This window comes from Pseudochaenichthys georgianus, chromosome 1 (assembly GCF_902827115.2).
Source record: "Pseudochaenichthys georgianus chromosome 1, fPseGeo1.2, whole genome shotgun sequence".
Lineage (NCBI taxonomy): Eukaryota > Metazoa > Chordata > Actinopteri > Perciformes > Channichthyidae > Pseudochaenichthys > Pseudochaenichthys georgianus.
In genome coordinates this window covers 24,228,002-24,248,768 of record NC_047503.1, presented here as the reverse complement: position 1 = coordinate 24,248,768, position 20,767 = coordinate 24,228,002, and the positions used below count along the sequence as shown (strand labels likewise).

Below are 20,767 nucleotides of genomic sequence, written 5' to 3'. Positions count from 1 at the left end.
ATATTTACACCATAACGGTGCACAGCTGATAGAAAAGGACTGTTGTTTTTAAAGATATTACTGATTTTCTTTGAATGTAAGAATGTAAATACTGAGTCTGAAATAGTCTAGCAATATGCTGTAAAATGATGTGAAAGCATGAATAAAACTATACATCTTCAGATGTTGTACATACAGTGGTGTTTCTATATGTACAAACTCAGATGTCTATATATAAGCTTCTGCAGAGAGGTTCATGGCTGGTGAGGCTCTGACTCTTCAGGTTTACAAATATATTAAATCAAAATATATTATTTTCAAAAGCTTTTTTTGTCTGATGCTTCAATTACTTTTAAACATACAGTTCAACAGAAGGATACCCAAAAAAATGTCATTTTATCATTTAAATATTGAATTGTTCTCTCTTAGTAAGATCCCATTTTCAATAAAATTGCAGTCTTACCTTGACTTGAAGATTAAGTCCATTTGCCTATCCTTCTGGACAAAAATCTCTATTATTTTTTTGTAAAAGTCCTCCTTATCTTCTTGTAGTTTCAAAAGTATATCATAAATCTAATCTAATCATTCGATTTTTGATTCGAAAATGATAAAAGTAGGGTAGACATGTGGATATTATCCGGCTGAACAAAACGTACATTTATCTAACAGCTACGTTTCCCACAGATCTTATTTGGAGCTATTTTCTAAAATCCTATGGAGAAATCTCGTTGCTTTTTTGTGGAGGGAAGCCATGCGCAGCTTACTTCCGGGTTTTAGGACGCCTCACTGCAGCTCTCTCGTCTCCTCTTCACACACCACACTTTTCGCGGCACACGTACTTACAGCCAATCAGCTCTGAATGATGTGAGATGACGTATGGTGGGGATGGCAGCACTTTGCCCCTATGGTCATTATTTGTTGCCACACACATTAAATAGGAAAATACTCTGAGCATGCGCAGTGTAGTTTTTGCAGTCACCGTTCACTTAGACAGTCAGAGGGAGGGGCAGGATCAGGTTTTGTCCCACATGGCTCTAAACAGCTCAATAGGCACACACTGTAGACACTAATTAGAAGAACACAGACTAAAACCGCAATGTACAGACGAATCAGATGATTAAACATGATCTTAAAATATATTTTATATATTTTTTAATTTATTTTTTGCATTTTGTTGTAATCATTATTTTAATACTTTCTGCAGACACTAGGTGGGGTTGTGCCCCACCTGCCCATAATGACCAGTCGCCACTGTGTACATACACACTAATAATACAAAGTTATTATGGCTGTGTGTACCTTGTGTGCCTCCTAGTGGTTAAAGCACGTTATTGAATTATTGTTTTTATGTGTTATATTTGATTACAAAAATATTAAGAGTACATACTTTCATAGGGGGAAAGTATAAATATAGAAATATAGAATATAAAAATCAAGAAGATACTATAAGTGATCTCTACAATAAAACAGTCTAGTGCAGGATGTACAAAGATATTAATAGGAGGAGGTGCAAAACAGAAAAACGGATTAACCTTTATTTAAACATTAAATAACAGATTAAGGTCTTTGGGGGTATCTATCCATCCATCCATCCATCTTCTCCCGCTTATCCGTGGTCGGGTCGTGGGGGTAGCAGTTCCAGCAGAGAGCCCCAAACTTTCTTTTCCCTGGCGACATCAACCAGCTCTGACTGGGGGATCCCAAGGCGCTCCCAGGCCAGCGAAGAGATATAATCCCTCCACCTGGTCCTAGGTCTACCCCTTGGTCTCTTCCCAGCTGGACGTGCCTGGAAAACCTCCCTAGGGAGGCGCCCAGGTGGCATCCTAACTAGGTGCCCGAACCACCTCAACTGGCTTCTTTCGACGCGAAGGAGGAGCGGCTCAACTCCGAGTCCCTCCCTGATGACCGAACTTCTCACCTTATCTCTAAGGGAGACACCAGCCACCCGGCGGAGGAAACCCATCTCGGCCGCTTGTATCCGCGATCTCGTTCTTTCGGTCATGACCCATCCTTCATGACCATAGGTGAGGGTAGGAACGAAAATGGCCCGGTAGACAGAGAGCTTTGCCTTCTGGCTCAGCTCCCTTTTCGTCACAACGGTGCGGTAAAGCGACTGCAATACCGCTCCCGCTGCTCCGATTCTCCGGCCCATCTCACGCTCCATTGTTCCCTCACTCGAGAACAAGACCCCGAGATACTTGAACTCTTTCACTTGGGGTAAGGACTCATTCCCTACTTGGAGTGGACAGTCCATCGGTTTCCTGCTGAGAACCATGGCCTCAGATTTGGAGGTGCTGATCCTCATCCCAGCCGCTTCACACTCGGTTGCGAACCGATCCAGTGAGTGCTGAAGGTCGCAGACCGATGAAGCCATCAGAACCACATCATCTGCAAAAAGCAGTGGTGCAATCCTTAGTCCACCGAACTGCAGACCCCCCCCCCCATAACTACGCCTCGAAATCCGATCCATGTATATTACAAACAGGATTGGTGACAAAGCGCAGCCCTGGCGGAGGCCAACCCTCACCGGAAAAGGGTCTGACTTACTGCCGAGGACCTGGACACAGCTCTCGCTTTGGGAGTACAGAGATTGGATGGCCCTGAGTAGAGACCCCCTCACCCCATACTCCCGCAGCACCTCCCACAGTAACTCCCTGGGAACCCGGTCATACGCCTTCTCCAAGTCTACATGTGTTTTGTGGGGGTATCTATCTACAGATAAATATTAAGCCTGACAAAGTACTTAACGTCTAATATATTGCTTTCCTGCAATGTTAACTATGTTGAAGCACTTATTTTAACTGATATTATACACATTAATTATACTCTTATGTATGTAGATAGAATAAGAAATGTGCAGAATATGACAGTTTAATGGTGGAGGTACACACATATTGATAGATGTCTTGTAATGCACTGTTGAGGAACCTGTGACCCAAGTTTTTCATTCATTGCATAACTATACACCGTAGTTGTATATGATATGTCAATAAACCTTTGAAAATCTTGAAAGGGATGTGCAAAATAGCCATAATATACAGTCTTTAATTAACTATTAGTAGAGAATAACGAGTAAAATATACTTTATTACTTGTTTCCATTCATGTCAATTGCAGATACATGTTTAGTCTTCTCAAGCACCAATTATCAAATATCTCTCCTGATCGTTGGCACTTGACAATCACCTTACCTGAATTTTACTCAGGTGTAACTAAAGTCTGAAAGGGTTGTTTATATTTCACATAATTAATCAGAATCTGCAAAGTAACTCAAATAAATGCAGTGGAGTAAAAATACCAGGTTAACCTCTGAATTGTAGTGGAGTAGAATTATAAAGTAGCAATGAGCTGTCATGTGGGTATATATTAATGCTGCGCATTATGGACACAAGCAATTTTCACCCATTTATTAATTATATGTTTTACATTTGATAACACCAATGTGTTTAATACTGGCAACTTCTAATTGTGGGGAAAACGTTCAGTAGAGACTTTTTTTGCGAAACACAATAGCCAGCATGTGTAGTTCTCATTCATAACACTCCGTTCGATGTCTCACTATGGGATGCGCCTCATCGCGGAGCAAACAGAAGCATCAATCTCATTACGCCAATCCTGATTGGCCGGTGATTCTTGACGTCAACGTCAGGGGAAATCACCCCCTATAAGTAGCCTGCGCCACGACGCATGCGTCATTCAAACACCTCTTCTCGCTTCAGAGCACATCTCGAACGGTAGCCGGGCTAGCTTAACAGTCCACAGACTGAACCCAAAGCAAATTTTCGTCGACAGGCGTTAGCCGGCTACCCGATTCTCTCACAGAAGAGTATTACAGTCAACCTCGCCGTTCTTCCTCTGGAGTAAGGTAAGGTTTTGACTTCAAGTTAGCAACACACCAGTTGCTAACTTGTGTTCTCATTCATAACACTCCGTTCAATGTCTCACTATGGGATGCGCCTCATCGCGGAGCAAACAGAAGCATCAATCTCATTACGCCAATCCTGATTGGCCGGTGATTCTTGACGTCAACGTCAGGGGAAATCACCCCCTATAAGTAGCCTGCGCCACGACGCATGCGTCATTCATACACCTCTTCTCGCTTCAGAGCACATCTCGAACGGTAGCCGGGCTAGCTTAACAGTCCACAGACTGAACCCAACTAATTTTCGGTCGACGGGCGTTAGCCGGCTACCCGATTCTCTCACAGAAGAATATTATAGTCAACCTCGCCGTTCTTCCTCTGGAGTAAGGTAAGGTTTTGACTTCAAGTTAGCAACACACCAGTTGCTAACTTGTGTTTTTTCCCTCACTACTGACACCACGGTAGCAAGGACACTTTTTTCTTCTCTCTTCCACGGAGGAGAAAAGGATTACAGGAATATTACCATACCAGGTAATATCCTTGAGAGAAAAAGACCCACGCTGTCCTTTTTCCCCCGGATTAAAGACAGATCGGTAAACATTTTTTTCTCGAACGTACCTGTCATGAGCGGACCCTCTCCACGCCTCACGGCGAACGAGATGGATGCCTCTCCCCCTCACACCAGAGGAGTCAGGATCTCGGAGGCTCGGCGCTGCGGTTGCGGGTTGAAAGTGTCAGGCACAGACTCACACCAGATCTGTTCGTCCTGCCTCGGGCTGGAACACGCCCAGGAGGCCATTGACAACCCCGGCTCGTGTGGACATTGTGCCCGCCTCACCGTGAAGAGCCTCCACCGAAGGTTAGCGCAACAAGTTAACCTGTCGGGACGGGACCCCCTCATGTCCACTGATCCGCCGACCGGCAATCAAGACACGGGGACGTCTGCCGCAGAGATGGAGCCCCTCACTGCGGTCTGGGGCTCACCGACAGCGGCACCCGCAGAACCGGAATCCCGCGCCATATCAGGCCGAGATCCGGTGGCGGCGAAAAACGCGGGAACGGGGCCCCACGCTATACCAAGCTGGGGCTCCCGACTGGACCTCACCACGGTTTCACCCGCGGAAGATGTCCTGGAGTTAGACTGCATGGAGGACGAAGAGTACACCTCTGAGTTCCTCCTGTCTGACTCGGATGAGCAGGAAGACGACATCTTCATGTCATCGACTCAGGCTGCAAAGCCGGGAGCGATGGCTGCTCTCCCGGGCGACAGCACACCAGCTTCGCCCTGTCTCAGTATGGACCTACAAGCCGTGTGTCAGCGTGCTGCGGCCAAACTAGACATCCCATGGCCCGAAGTAGCCAAGGAGACCTCCAGGTCCCGTTACGAGGGAAAACTTTTTTCCCAAACAACGAGGGCAAAGAGGCAACTCCTCCCGGTCTTCCCGGAGATGTTGGATGAGGTGTCGGTCTCGTGGAGAGACCGGCCCTTTAGCAACAAGGCCCCAATCCAGGGTGCCTCCTCCCTTGACTGTGACGGTATGGAGAGGCTCGGCCTGCTCCACATACCACCTATGGAACCGCTGGTGGCAGCCCACCTCCTACCGAGGATGGGCCAGCCGCCAAGCAGGAACCCCACGCTGCCAGCAAAAACGGACCGATTCCAGTCTACCATGACGGAACGGGCCTACAGAGCCGCAGCGTTGTCCGCCAGGGCTCTGAACGTTTCCTCGATGCTAACCGCATACCAAGCGGAGCTCTGTGAGGATATGTCGAGCAATCCTGGACCGACCACTCTGGACGAGATAGCCGCGGTCACAGACATTTGTCTCCGTGTCCAACGCTGCGCCGTCCAGGCCACGGGCAAGGTAATGGGGATCATGGTGGTGCAGGAAAGAGCTAGATGGCTCAACCTCACCAACCTCCCATACCGGGAAAAGGAAGATGTGCTTGACATGCCCATCGTTCCCGAGGGGATTTTCGGCTCCGCTCTCGCTTCCATGCAAAGGAAGTGCGAGTCGAAAAAGAAGGAAGACGAGGCTCTCCACCTTTGTCTCCCTCGAAGGGTCCAGCGGCGGCTTTTGCAACGGCGGCCCTTCGCCCACGCTGCACCGCGCTCTGCTGGGTTCAAAGTACCGGGACAGCAGAGGGCGCAGCCCGCCCCGAGTCCCCAGCCCAGGCAGGAGACGAGGGCGAGTTGGTCTAGAAAATCTCCGGCTCCGGCTGTAGCCCAGGCACAGCCGAACCAGAATTTCGGCCAGCAGGCGAGGAAGAGGAAGCGAGCGGCCTGACAGCCCCTCCTTCTCCCCTCCGTGACGGAGCTGGAAATTCCTTCCCCGGCTCTAAATGTGTCCCCGCCGCCTCGAGAGATGTCTCAACGCCATCCTCAAGTCCGCACAAGACACATGTCACATCGTTATTGTCTGAATAAACCATTTTCCGCTGACGCATCCAGGCTCCGGCCAAGGGCGCAGCCTGAAAAAATGAAAAGAAAGACAATAAACAGTCCGTTAACCATAAATCCCCTTCTGAGAGCAGCTACGGCCTCTCTCAAAAGGCGGATAATAAACGGGTCTGTGAAGGCACCACTGCCATGCGCATGCGCAGTGCCGGTTGGGGCTTTAAGGGCACTACCGCCACGTGCGTATGCAGTGCCGGATAGAGCTGTAAAGAGTGGCCCGTCAATCCTTCCCCTTTCGAGAGCAGCTACGGCATCTCTCAAAGGACGGATTATTGACGGGTCCGTGAAGCCACCGCCACACACATGCGCAGTGCCGGCCAGGGCTTTAAGGGCACCACCGGCACGCGCGTTTCCATCCAGGATATCTGTGCGACGGCAAGCTGGTCTTCGCCACTCACTTTTGTCCGCTTTTACAGGCTGGACGTCTCCGCTCCAAGTGTGGCCCGAGCAGTGCTGGGCACCTTGTTGAGTCGGGACTCCACCTGTTCAATTCTGGTTGATCGGTGATCTTCGAGATAAGCTCGTCTGGCAATACGGGAGCTACAATATCCCATAGTGAGACATCGAACCGAGTGTTATGAATGAGAACTATAGGTTACTTACGTAACCCAAGTACTCAGAGTAACATGAAGTGAGATGTCTCACCAGACGGCCCTCCTTGCTATGGTGAAGCGAGAAGAGGTGCTTATTTTGAATGACGCATGCGTCGTGGCGCAGGCTATTTATAGGGGGTGATTTCCCCTGACGTTGACGTCAAGAATCACCGGCCAATCAGGATTGGCGTAATGAGATTGATGCTTCTGTTTGCTCCGCGATGAGGCGCATCCCATAGTGAGACATCTCACTTCATGTTACTCTGAGAACTGGGGTTACGTAAGTAACCTATAGTTCTGGGGGGGTGTTCGATTCCAGTTTTGGATAGTCTGGCGTGGTTTCGTTCCATTTCACACAGCTGTTTGACGCTCTGCGTAACCTTACGGGGACTGTAGTCCTAAAGCTGGGGATTATGGGTAGTGTAGTGTCTTCGGCCATCCTAAACTCAGAAATGTTGACAATCGCAATGATGCTCGAAATGTCCCTTATAGGTCTACGTCTGTTTCCGGTTATTTTTATTTTGAAATTCAGTTCCTGACGGACACCAAAAAAGGCCGAGATTATGGAATTAAACCAATAAATAAAAGCAAGGATAATTGTGTGTTATTGGTGAGTAAATAACAGTGTGTTATTTTGAAAAGAATAACAAATTAGAAGGAAAAAATATTTAAAAATACAGATTTCAGTATCCTGAGGCTCTGAGCCCCATTTATTTTCCTCACAGACGGCAACAAAAGTCCGAAATTATACGATTTAAAATAAAAGCAATAATTGTGGCTTGATATTGAGTAAGAACATGTTTTTATGAACCACACAGCTTCCGGTCTCCCACGACCCGACCGGAGAAAAAGACGTGCTGCAGGCAGTAGAAATACATTGCTTTTAAAATCGTGCTGTGCAACACGAAAAAAAGGGGCAAATCGTGTTGGTGAACACGAATCAATAGATTAAAAATCGTATTGGTGAACACGAAATGCCGTGATACTGGGTTGTATAAACTGCCCATATTGTTCATGTAGAACAGTGTTCACGTAAGCCTGCACATTGATTTTATTTTTCATTGAATGTAACCGTTTCAATAAGGATACATCTATTACAGGTTGAGGTAGAAACCATGGTGGAACAGCTGATAACAACAGTGTGCAGAGTTTAAAGCGATCAAGTCATATTACAGGATAAAGGAAATACAGTTTAAACTGCCGTTGCAGTTCAAATCACCGACTGTGTGAACGTGAACATTAATAGAATATCACCTCCCATCTTCAGAGCAATCTGACTATTATAACATTAGCGTTAAGAAAGCTTACTTAAATATCTGCCACAACATAAGTAACCGGATCAAAGTAACATTACGTACAGTCCGCGGCACTGTGAGTGCAGACGTCGATGTGTCCCATTATCATTCATATCACATCATAATGTATCATATATTTCCTTATCTGAGTCAGCTTATCTAGCCGTATCTGGCCGTGCAACACTCACAGTGTCACATACTGTATGCAGAAGTATTATTTTAAGCAACACATTAAGTTGACGAAACACTCGAGTCAAATGTAATTAAAGTCAGATCCACTCGTGTCTTGGACGGGGCAGTGATATCATAAACCTGTTAATGTACGCATTCAAACACTTTTTCTTTTACCAGCTGTATTCACCTTGCAGGTGTGGCTTTTATCCTGGATAAAGTGTTTAAGTCATGGATGTTTAAAGTTTAACTTCTCCATGTTTGTGATTGGTCGAATGCTCAGATACCACCCCTTTTATGTGAACGCGCACCTAATAGGACACGGCTGGCTTGAGCGAACGAGTTGATAACCAGCGTCGTAGGACAGTTTAGCGAGAGCGGCTTTGTTTTGGATTAAGTCAACCGGATAACTCAAAACATATCCAGGATATGGTGAACTAGATTCGTGGTATAGGCCCCTGGCTAGCCGTTCAGCATAAGTTACCATGGAAATCTAGCCCGCTAAGAAGTGAACCAGCGTCGTACAGTAGGACCGGAAACCCAGAGTTTCCCCTGAAGTTAGCTCGCTAAGCGAAAATCCGGCTTCGTAGTACAGGCCTCTGATCAGTGGTAACAATACCACACAAAGTTACAGACAGACAGGACACTAAACACATAGGAGCCCTTTGACATTGACTTATGAGTAGTGTTTTAAACCATTGTTGTAAAAATGATTATTATCACAACATTTTAGAATTTGGACAAAGACAAGATGTTACACTGATAACACTCCAATTTGACATTTCCTTGAGTCGTAATTTGTTTGTGTGTCTGTTTATAAAATGTTTTGTATTTGTGCATGTGTGAGAACATTTGTCCCTGAAAGCTGGTCTCAGTGTGCGTCATGGCTTGTGTTTGTTAATTAGAGCAGATATAGGATAGTAATGACAAAGTAAGCATGAACTTGCGTGTGTGGTTATGTATTAATTTCTGGGCTTGGAGACTGCCAAAAGCTGATCGGAGTTATAGAGGGTTTACGTGGGAGTGAATCTGTCACATGGCAATTCTCTGGCAAAGCATGTGTCTAAATCAACAGTTGCTGTAATGAAAAGAGCAGGTGGCTTGCCATTTTATTCTCACTTAAATGGTTCCTAGACCAGTGTTTATTGAATATTCAACGCCTTCTGTTACACTTTCATAGACATCAGAGCTATGTTCAGGAAAATACAGAGGGGCTTGAGGACATTTTTATTTCCAACATATATTTATATTAAAAGCGTTTTCATGTTAGGCATTTGGGGCATCTGGTTGCCATGCTATTCAATGATTGGAATAGGTTATTAAAAGTTAAACCAGCAAAAGTTTGCTTTTATGAAGTCTCTTAATGGAATTACACTATGCATAACATAACTTCATTATTTGTTTTCTTCCATACAAAGAAGACAAGTATTTTGCATTTGCGCATTGTGGTAGGTAACCTGTGTTTATTGAGAGCACTGTGGCTTGACAGTAAGAATAAAGGCTGCTCCGCTGCTTTCAGACAGGCCCCTTAAGTAGCAAACCTTGTCGGCATGACTCCACATCAGCCCTATTGATGAACAAGTGCGAAGTGGAAGGCAATTCTGCATGGAACCGTGGAAGGACGGCAAACTCTTTCATAGTCATTTAAGCACAGCACTTGACTTAGAAAAACCCCTCGAGCCAACTCACCCCATTTCACTCCAGCAATGACTTTTTTCAACACTATTTATCCCACTCCATTTTCTTTACCCTGCTTCATTGTTAAAGTATGACTCCTACATACATAAAAACTGGTATGGTTGTAAAAACATCATGCACACCTATTCTGAGACATACATTGATGTAAAAGTATGTATCACCCTGCAGTCCCACAGTCACATGCTTTTATCCAAAGCAACTTACATACTCAATACTGTGGGCAATCCCCACAGGAGAAAGTTGGAGTGAAGTGTCTTGCAGGGATACAATGACATGATCACTGCAGTGGGGTTTGAACCTGTGCTCCCCTGATCTGAACACCAACGCTCTAGTCCACTGTGCCACCATGTTTACTGTTGTGAAGGAACATTTGAACCAAAGAAATAGTGTGGCTCACTAATGTGTCCAGTCCTTTTGGACATAAATGGTGTAACAAGTCATATTATACTATGTATTGTCTACAGTTGAAGGTAGGATACATTAAGGTAGGTAGGATACATTAATTTTAGTTTTTTTTATTCAATGACATTTCATGACAGTAACGAAAATATTGGAGTAATCAAGCCTTATCTTTATCACGTTGCCTTTATTGGTGAACTTCCCTTTCCGATTCAAGAATATGTGTCTAAAGCATTGCACTCGTGAACTTTCAGTTTTAGCATTGGTTTGTGTGATATAACTTACTTAATGAAAACGAGATGGTGCGTCTCAAGGGGTTTATCCCAATAAATAAAATGTATATATATAATAACTTAAGTGTCAAATTTGTTTTTCCAAATGCTGCTAAACACATGCTAATCAGAAGTATTCAAAACTTCCAGGTTTTACTTTAGTTGTCACAGCGGAAAGCCCTGTCGCGTTGAGTTCAGAACAACAAGAGCAAAGCTCCTGTCGCCTCTACTGACAGCAGGGAAACCAAGTGTGACTGATGTGCAATTAAATGGCTGCTTACTAAAAACAAAAAGTACTATTAAGCGGGGAAACCTGATACATAGGAATCAGGACTAGAATTGTGAGCTTTACAGATAGTAAGAGAAAGCAGTACAGATAAAAAAACATAACTTTTTAAGGCTAATGTTTTTATAAATAGTCTATGTTCTAACCAAATAACATTTCTCATCGTGGGAGTGATGTCAGTTTCTCACCTCCTAATGTCTTTAGATGAACATGTTGTAATAAGCATGTATACTGTATGTGCATTCGGGACCAGCCTCAGTACCTCAGTAGAAAAATGGTACTGTACAACATGGATAAATATGTATATATATATATTCCCTTTAATGTATTGGAAATTCATCATCCCATTTATTGTGTTTTGTGACCAGAAGGAGTACATTTTGGGGGGGAATTAAGATCCAAACTACACATAACTTACTTCTACTGAGTTTTGAAACACTGCATCTGATCCTCACACATATATGTTGACTATTTAAAACTATTAAATTCAGTTGTTACTTAAATATAATAAGTAGTTTTAGAATACACTAGAAAACAGTAGTGTCATTCAGCCATAATTGTATAAATGTGTGTACCATGCTCCATTTTCCATTGCGTCTTAATTTTATCCTGCTCTCTTTCCAATGTCTCTACTATTGGCTATGTAATGAAGCAGAAATAAGAACTGTATTGAAGAGTGCCATAGTTAAAGAAAATCAGCAAAAGAGGTCAGTTAGAAGTCAAAAAATAAATAACCGGCTTACTAGTGTTGACACTTTAGGAAAGGTCAGTCTTAGCCTGCTTATTAATGCAGCATCAGTGTAAGGTGTGACTTGTGTTTTGACAGACTGCCACACTCTGATAGTGGATTGCCCTCATTTTAACACCAGAGTTCACATCATCCTCCTGAATTATCCATCAGGAGCAAGTTTCATTCATTTAAGGCAAAATTATAAAGCGGGAAAAAATAAAGCTCACCTGTTTCTCTACTGGACTGGACAAATATATTTCTGAAACACTGACAGAAGCACTGCGGATAGAGGGAGTTTCAGAGAGGGCTGAGAAAAGTCAGGCAGCAAACCAAGCTGTAATGAAGGCTGCTTCACAATGAAGGACAGAGGGGGAGAGATAGAGAGAGTTTCAATGGGCTTGGCAAAGTAATGGACCATATTGTTTATTTACATCAACAGGGAATGTGTGGGAGAAATTGACTATTAGTCAACAGCACAATAGGGAACAATTGTGTTATGTCTGCATCAAACTGGCCTGGGCAGCAGCGTGTGTGTGTGTGTGTGTGTGTGTGTGTGTGTGTGTGTGTGTGTGTGTGTGTGTGTGTGTGTGTGTGTGTGTGTGTGTGTGTGTGTGTGTGTGTGTGTGTGTGTGTGTGTGTGTGTGTGTGTGTGTGTGTGTGTGTGTGTGTGTGTGTGTGTGTGTGTGTGTGTGTGTGTGTGTGTGTGTGTGTGTGTGTGTGTGTGTGTGTGTGTGTGTGTGTGTGTGTGTGTGTGTGTGTGTGTGTGTGTGTGTGTGTGTGTGTGTGTGTGTGTGTGTGTGTGTGTGTGTGTGTAAGGGGGCCAGCAGTGTGAAGTGCAGTTAGCAGTGATGCCAGGCAGGACTGGCGGTGCAGGGAGAAGCTTCCCTCTGCCTCACTGGCTGCTCTATGAGCTGGTAGCTTCACCCAGGCTGAATTCAGTGCCACTGACTGAGGGGATGCTGGTGGCAGCTCTCCCCTTATTTACTCTGCTCTTCAAAATCCTTGTTGGGAACTGAACTGAACTCTTCAATTATCAGAGTAGCACATGATGGCAATGGCCCTACGTAGCTGTGTACATTCTGTTTTAGGCATATGATAGCTATGTGACAATGATAAACATGATGATTCAGCCTATACACTGAAAAAATAATGAAAACACGGTGTTTTCACTTGAAATAAGTACAAAAAGTGAAAATGTGCCTGGTAAGATTCCTTGAAGATGGGATATTTAGATACATCAGATCTTGTAATTAGCTGGGAGAACATATTTTGAACTATATTTGACCAGAATCATGAAATATCGTTAAAAAATAAGCCGCAAATGCTCAAAAGTGTTCTGTTTTCTGATGTTAGTTGGTGATTTTCGAATAAATATGTAAAAGAATATGTGTTTCATTTGAGATACAACTCAAAATAAGATTATTTGACTTAACAAGATGATGCATTGTCTAAAAACAAGACCCGATATCTCAGTGTAAAGGCATATTCTGACTAGAAATTAGACAAATATACTGCGCAAGATTTTGAGTTTTTGTAGTGTATGGAGATAGACATATGACAAGCATGATCATGTCTGACGTGGGCCTTAGCTATTCCAAACAAAACATTGTATACTGCTTTGAAACGGCATTTCTGCATCCTGTGACTGTGAAACACCCTGTCTTGTAAGCATGTAGGATACTGTTCGGGAAATAGTTGTACAATATGCTCTGTATGTGATGACTACTTCCATTCTTGCAAGGATAATAAATACGTGTTTCCTGATATTGAAGCTCAAGCCGGTGAGGAGTGATCATTTTCAAACATAATTGGTCACTCCATAGAGGCTGAATCATCATGTTAATCATATGCCTAGAACAGTGTGTCCTGATACTCTTCTGGGTCATCATACATCCTGTTACGTACACAGCTACATAGGGCCTTTGTTATCATGTGTTACTCTGATATTTGAACAGTACATTGAGTATTTTCCCAATATATACGTAAATAATGACTTGAATTCCTCTTTGCAATTATATAGTAGGTACAAACAATTTTAATTTACTTTTAAAAGGCGTTTTTTTTTTACTCGCTTTTTGTGAGAGGCACTCAAATACAACTGGTCTTAGCATAAGGGGACCTATCTCATAAAGAAGGAGAAAAGATGGGCAGCCATTAAACATGAAAGTCCTGGAGGGATGTATTCATATCACAGCTTGCTGTTTAACTTGCCATCCCCCTCTACCCCAGCCCACAAGACAAGGAAATGAGCTGTGCATTTCCACACACTGTGCTGCTGAATGTCCTAGTTAGGAACCTTTAATATTAATGGCTCGAAGAAAGGTGTTGCTACAAAATGATGCTCACAGTGTTTAAGCAGCTGATGCAGTGTTCTTAACCCACTGGGAGCTTAGTGGGCCATGGCTGACTCCTGGAAGGCTTCCAGATGGAATAATAGGGGAAAACGGTTTGATAGTATGAGACCTGAGGAGGCTTTCTCCTATTCCCTTTTGGTCCATTTGCTTCACTGCATGATTGCTTTTTACACAGTTGAAGGCCAGTGGGACCAAGTCAGAACTGCTGGTACTAGGAACAAATGATAAAAAGTGTTATGTCCATTCATTGTTGATTGATATGTTTGCTTCTTGACAAATTTCCTTTTTTCCGGTGTTATTCAACTTTCCTTTAAAACTCAAGCTTCCACAAACCCCCATATAAATCAGAATGTTGAACAGCATCTTCAAGGCACATTGTAGATACATTTAATTAGTGTTACAGAATGCTGGAGCCGTAATGTTTTGGTTAAGATTTCAACATGAGAGACTGTGGTTCCTAAAAAGAAAATCCAATTTGGTAGAGAATTGAAATTTCAAGCCTATTTGGGAAACCACCTAAAACCAGATGGTATTGGTATTTGCCAATAATGCCTAAAATAGGGCCCAGATTATTTTATTCCTTCAAATTGATGTGGCTCTGTGACAAATATGTTGTCTTGTTGGCTCTATTTTCTGTCATCATATGATTAAGTATCCTTTCTGTCAGCAACAGAAGCTTTCCATTCATGAGCAGTTCTCCTTGAAAAAGAGATCAATGATCTCAAGGGATACACCTGGATAAATAAAGGCTTGAAATGAAATGATTCTTTTATCATCTCAAATGATCCAGTGTTAACCTCAAACAAAGCATGCAAAGAGGACTGAGTCTGATTTTTGTTTTGAATTCATTTATTTCATTCCTTCATTACATATTTACTATTGCCTTCTGACATATATGTGGGTGTCTTAGAATGAATTATGTATACAATGTTTGCTGTTGGTTACACAAATGTATGTGTCCTGTAAATCATCCAATGTCTGTAGGTAATTGACACAAATACACAACAAGGATCTGAGGCAGAATCCCAAGGGGGCAGTTCACCCTAAATTAAAAATACATATTACTATTTGTCAATTCAGATTGTTAGTGGCAGTGTTGGATACATTGTCCGTAGAGATGTGTGCCTTCTTTGGTAAGTTAGGGATCCAGATGGTGCTTGGTTTAAGGTTCACACAAAATTAATTTGAAAAACTCAGGAGAGCCTCTCATTCATGAGTAAATGCGCGCTTCCTTCTGTGCGGTGATAGGGTATAAAAATAGTTCCTGCTTACATCAAGGATGTGGTTTTTTGGCATGATTTATGTAAAAAAGGACATCACTGTGGAGTTTTCAAATGTGTTTTTGGTGGTTTGAGATCCACAAGCAAAGCATTATCTACTTCCATAATATTCCAGAGAAGGCAGACTACTCTAAGGTGAATATTGTCACTCAGAATCTCACAAAAGAAAATGTATCTTTAACTGAAATGTCCCATAAATGTCATAAAAAGGATGTCAACGATTTGGCCAAATGTCAAAGATCATAAGTTTGTGCTCTTAACTGTCACTTAGCCAGTCACTGACATCATCACTGTTACACAGTGGCCTCAGTTTCCCAAATTCTACATGAATCATATTTCATCAACATGCTTTATTTATATAGAACACAACTGGATTATTGACTGGCTGGTAGAATTGAAAACTAAACAATTGTCACTTATGGTATTATAGCTTTATTTTCTCGTCTTTTGAACATATTTTCCTTGTGCTTCTGTTCCATTCAGTGCCCTGATTCAGCATGCAAGCAGGATCTGCTGGCCTACCTGCAGAGAATTGCCCTGTACTGTCATCAGCTCAACATTTGCAGCAAGGTGAAAGCTGAGGTCCAGAATCTGGGAGGAGAGCTCATCGTGTCCGGGGTAAGTGTGTCCATACTAAACAGCACGTGACCAGCTCTACTCACACTCATGCTCTCTAGATAGGCTTTTAGGCTTGAAACACTAGAAGAGGTCAATTTAAGACATGTTTTATGCTCTGCACTGCTGGTGGGCAAACCTCTTAGCTCAAGGTCACGATGAAGCTTGGAAGACCAGATGAAGAGTCATGCAGGATAAGACTGATGCAATTATTTCAGTCCGATTAGTATCTAATAATACCAGAAAGATGCTCTGCAGGCTTTTTTCCATTTGTATTTTTCATGCTTCATGAACCCTATTATCCCTGGTCAAACTAAAATCAGTCAATTATCCCACATTGCTTGCATTTGACTGAACTAATACATTTGTGTTCTATTCTCCATTTCAAAGCTTTTAGTTTGAATGAAAAAGTATTGATTAGCTTGAGTAGAATTGTCCTTTTCAACTTTGTAATATTTTATTTGTACTTTTGATCAAATATACATATTCCCCCTGTAAAGCCGATTGTTTTCCTATGCAAAGAGTTACGTCCATAAAGCAGGCAGTTAGTGGTAGTTATTTTCTTTCAGAGGTGAGGTGTTCCTGCATAATGAAATTATCATGTGGTAAACTATAATTAACTTAAATTGTATTTATAAATCAGTATACATGCACACATTTGCCTTCAAGGGTTTTAAGACTCAATAGCATACATTACACTTTATCTACACCCTCAATTAAGATAAGAAACAAACTGTATGTGATGGTAAATAATATTATTGGGTATTTATTAAATGCATCCCCTCAAACTCATGATGGCAGTGAAAGATTCAGAAGCGTAGGACTGCTGCCAAAGCAGCTTAGAGTAAAAAGTATGTACAATACTATAAATAGGTATACTCTCAATAATTATAGCATTGTGGTTGTGACATTTTCAATGATATTTTTCAGCTGTCCTTGTTTTTTGTTGTGGGAGTTATTTTTTTAATTTTGTATTATGTGAGGTGTAGTTGGATGTTAAAGGTGGGGTAGGTAATTTTGGAGAAACCAGCTAGAATTTGAAAATACACAGCCGGAAAAAATATGCCACTTCCTTACAGTGCCCCTCCTCCAACACACACGAACAATGAGGGCACGAGATAAGTTTGTGCACAGATGGAAGGCTGAAAGGCAGGTAGGCCATCCAGTTATTTTAGCCGGACCGGCTAAAATGAATGGTCGTGCTTTTTACAGTACTACGGCTTCCACAGATGAAATTTTTTTAAGGATTTTTTGTCAAAGCACTTAAGATATTCATTGCTATCGGGATGTTAAGAGCATTCCATGGAATATAACAACAAGTGCATCGAGCCGGTTTCTCAAACTTACCTACCCGACCTTTAAGATTTTTTTTTTTTATATGTTAATTGTCTTAAGGATAACAATGTTTGTCTATTTGAAAAATTGTACATCAATAAAAGCAATCAATCAAAACCCCAGAAAACAAACTCTTGAACAACCAGAGAGGAACAAGGGGGAAACTTCAGGAAGAGCAACAGTTGAGGGATCTCTCTTCCAGAACAGACGGATAGACGCACACTACACTGTGAGAGATTTCCTATCAGGAGAGATAAAGGGAAATTGATGCATTAGTAAATAACTTTCCAAATAACTACATTGGTATGATTTCTTCCTCAAATGAAAATCTGACATGACTTTTATCTTTGTTTTGGGCTTCCTTATATTTTGTGTTGAAGCACTTCTTCATAATTATCTCAGGACTCTCTTATAATTTGTCTCACATGAGATATGCAAGAATGCATGCTGAGATATTAACCTTTTCATGGTGGCCAGCTGGAGTCCACGCTCATTAAATAAGCTCTCGTCTCAGTGTGTGGTACAAGGCGGCCCACTGTCCGTCGACCCTTAAATGTCAGCCAAACAAAACAGGCGGAGACAGAGGAAGACCTGACCCCTGCCTCTGCTAATTAAGACCTGCTAAAATAAGATGTCACATAGCAAGGGCCACGTTTTTTTAATCTGCTTAATTGCCAGTTGGAGCAAAGACCTCCTTGGTTTCAGAGAGCTAATATCCTTAGTTCTTGTTAAAGGCCTGAAAGTCATTGCACTTTTTCTCCACATTGAACATTTTTAACCTTAATTTGTCTCTCTCTTTCTCCCCTTCCACTCTCTTTGCCCTCCTGTAGCTGGATAGTGCCACTTCCCTCATCCAATCAGCCAAGAACCTAATGAACGCAGTGGTGCTGACTGTAAAGGCATCTTATGTAGCCTCTACTAAGTACCAGAAGGTGTACGGAACAGCGGCTGTCAACTCACCCGTGGTGTCCTGGCGCATGAAAGCCCCTGAGAAGAAGCCTCTGGTAAAAAGGGAGAAGCCCGAGGAGTGCCAGACACGGGTGAGACGAGGCTCCCAGAAGAAACACATCTCCCCTGTCCAGGCCCTCAGCGAATTCAAGGCCATGGACTCCTTCTAAGATAAAAAAAAATGAAAGTCATGCTTCCCCCAGAAAAAAGACAAAACATGACGGTGACATGCTAAAGAAAAATTCCCTTTTTAAATTGTGTTAACCCACCTCTGTTTGCCCCGTGTGTGTTTGGTGACACCTCAGGAGGACTACAGTACATATTAAACTGCCACACTGCGGCTCCTGTGAACACTGCGGGCCTCATGGCTCGCAGGCAGCCAGCACACACCATACACTATTTATCAATATTAATGTAGCTTATTATGTGAGAGCCAAAATGTGGCACAAGTACTTTAGAATATATAAAGTTGAAAAAAAGAGACATATCAGAAGAGGAAGAGGGGCATTTAAAAATATGTGGCAGTTGATATTTTAGCTATATCTTTAACGTGCTAATGACTGGCTGCTTGTATACACATTTAAACTGTCTGAATGGAAATCCTGAATGGTGCAGTAATCTAAAGGGATTATGTCAATGTTGGTATGCTCCCACTTGGTATGTTTATTTCAATTTGAATGTAACCTGTAGTGCTAGGAATAATGTATGTTTGAGATACCTGGAAGGGTTGGCATCCAAGTAGTTTCCTTGTCCCTGATGATTATAATAACAACCCATAGTGTTTTTTTCGAGAAGCACACGTATGGTATATTGTAATGCCTTTTGAAATTCAATTTATTTAATGATGACCTTTATTGGAAGTTGTGTAGCGTATAAATATAGACAGACAGGTTTGAATAGTTGTGGTTTGCTCAGAGAATAGAAATCCCTGCATACAGTACCTTTATATTCACCCTTCTCTAATAAATCTCTCAACTTGACCCTCAATCTTTCACGTGTCTTTCTTACCGTCACATTTCCAGCAGAACATGTCAATCTGTGAGTATAACAGCAGGGAAGCCTCTTATTAATCTGAAGGATCCAACATAATCATTAGAGGTTTCCATGCAAGACCAGCAGATGAAAAGATTCCAGAAGAGGAAAGAAAATCTACTAGTACTACAAGTTTACAAGAATAGGCATATTGATTTAGGGCCACAGGTCAAGTTCCATTACTTCACTGTGACTGAGAGAATTGGTCTTAGGTCAGCACTCTTTCTGCTATCTTTGTGATATTTTACCTGGTCCGCCACTCAAACAGTCTTACTTACACTCTGAACCGAACTATCATAAATCCACTAAAAGCTTAAAAGTTGACATGTATCACCGCATGTACTTGATGTATTAGCAAAATATTTGGTAAAATAATTCATGGTTCCCAAATGATATATCCTACCAAATTTACCTACTGACTTTGCTATGGCACCATAATAATATTGCATTAAATTGTTGGTTAACAGTCTTAATTAACATAAAGTGTTTTGCTTGGCAATTGTGGTTGACACATTGATGTTTACCTTTAAATTAATTGTAACATGATTCCATCTTGCCATCAAACATCAGCATTTTAGTATCATGTGAGCATTTCATTAAGTTAACATTCAGCTCATAACAAACTCTCCACCATGTTATTATATTTCTATACAATTAAGTTTCTCTGTTAAATTGTAATCCATCTAATGAACAGTTAAAGCTTTATCGATTGCTCATGGTCTCAAAGTTAACTGCTGACTCCAAGTCAAGGGATATTACATTACATTTAGCTGACGCTTTTATCCAAAGCGACTTACTTGTTCGACCAACAAAATACAAACTTTAAGAAAACAGAATCATATAAGTATCAGGTTTCATAGAGCAAAAACATTTCAAGTGCTACTCAACTGGCTTTAGGTAAGCCAGTCCTTTATTAGTATATAAGTGCTTTATTAATAGTTCTATCGCTCGAAGTGGAGTCAAAAGAGATGAGTTTTCAGTCTGCGCCGGAAGGTGTGTAAGCTATCTGCTGTCCTGATGTCAATGGGGAGCTCATTCCACCATTTTGGAGCCAGGACAGCAAACCCACGTGTTTTTGCTGATGGGAACTTGGGTCCCCTTCGCAGCGAGGGTGCAGCGAGCCGTTTTGTTGATGCAGAGCGGAGTGCACGTGATGGGGTGTACGGTTTAACCATGTCCTGGATGTAGGAAGGGCCAGATCCATTCGCAGCATGGTACGTAAGTACCATTGTCTTGAAGTGGATTCTTGCAGTTACCGGAAGCCAGTGGAGGGAGCGGAGGAGCGGCGTGGTGTGGGAGAATTTAGGAAGGTTGAAGACCAGACGAGCCGCTGCATTCTGGATGAGCTGCAGAGGTCAGATGGCACATGCAGGTAGACCAGCCAGGAGGGAGTTGCAGTAGTCTAGGCGTGAGATGACGAGAGCCTGGACCAGAACCTGCGTCGCTTTCTGGGTCAGCTGG

General features: G+C 42.5%; 1 protein-coding gene across 1 annotated transcript in view; it reads left to right on the top strand.

The window, feature by feature from the left end:
• The window catches only part of ctnna2 (catenin (cadherin-associated protein), alpha 2), a 382,835-nt gene extending 363,574 nt beyond the window's left edge, over positions 1 to 19,261 (top strand). The window contains exons 17-18 of the mRNA XM_034079805.2: positions 15,860 to 15,994; positions 18,157 to 19,261. Of these exons, the coding sequence (XP_033935696.1) occupies positions 15,860 to 15,994; positions 18,157 to 18,444 (423 nt within the window). The 3' untranslated portion in view covers positions 18,445 to 19,261. The remainder of the gene's footprint in view (positions 1 to 15,859; positions 15,995 to 18,156) is intronic.
• Positions 19,262 to 20,767: the final 1,506 nt, after the last annotated feature.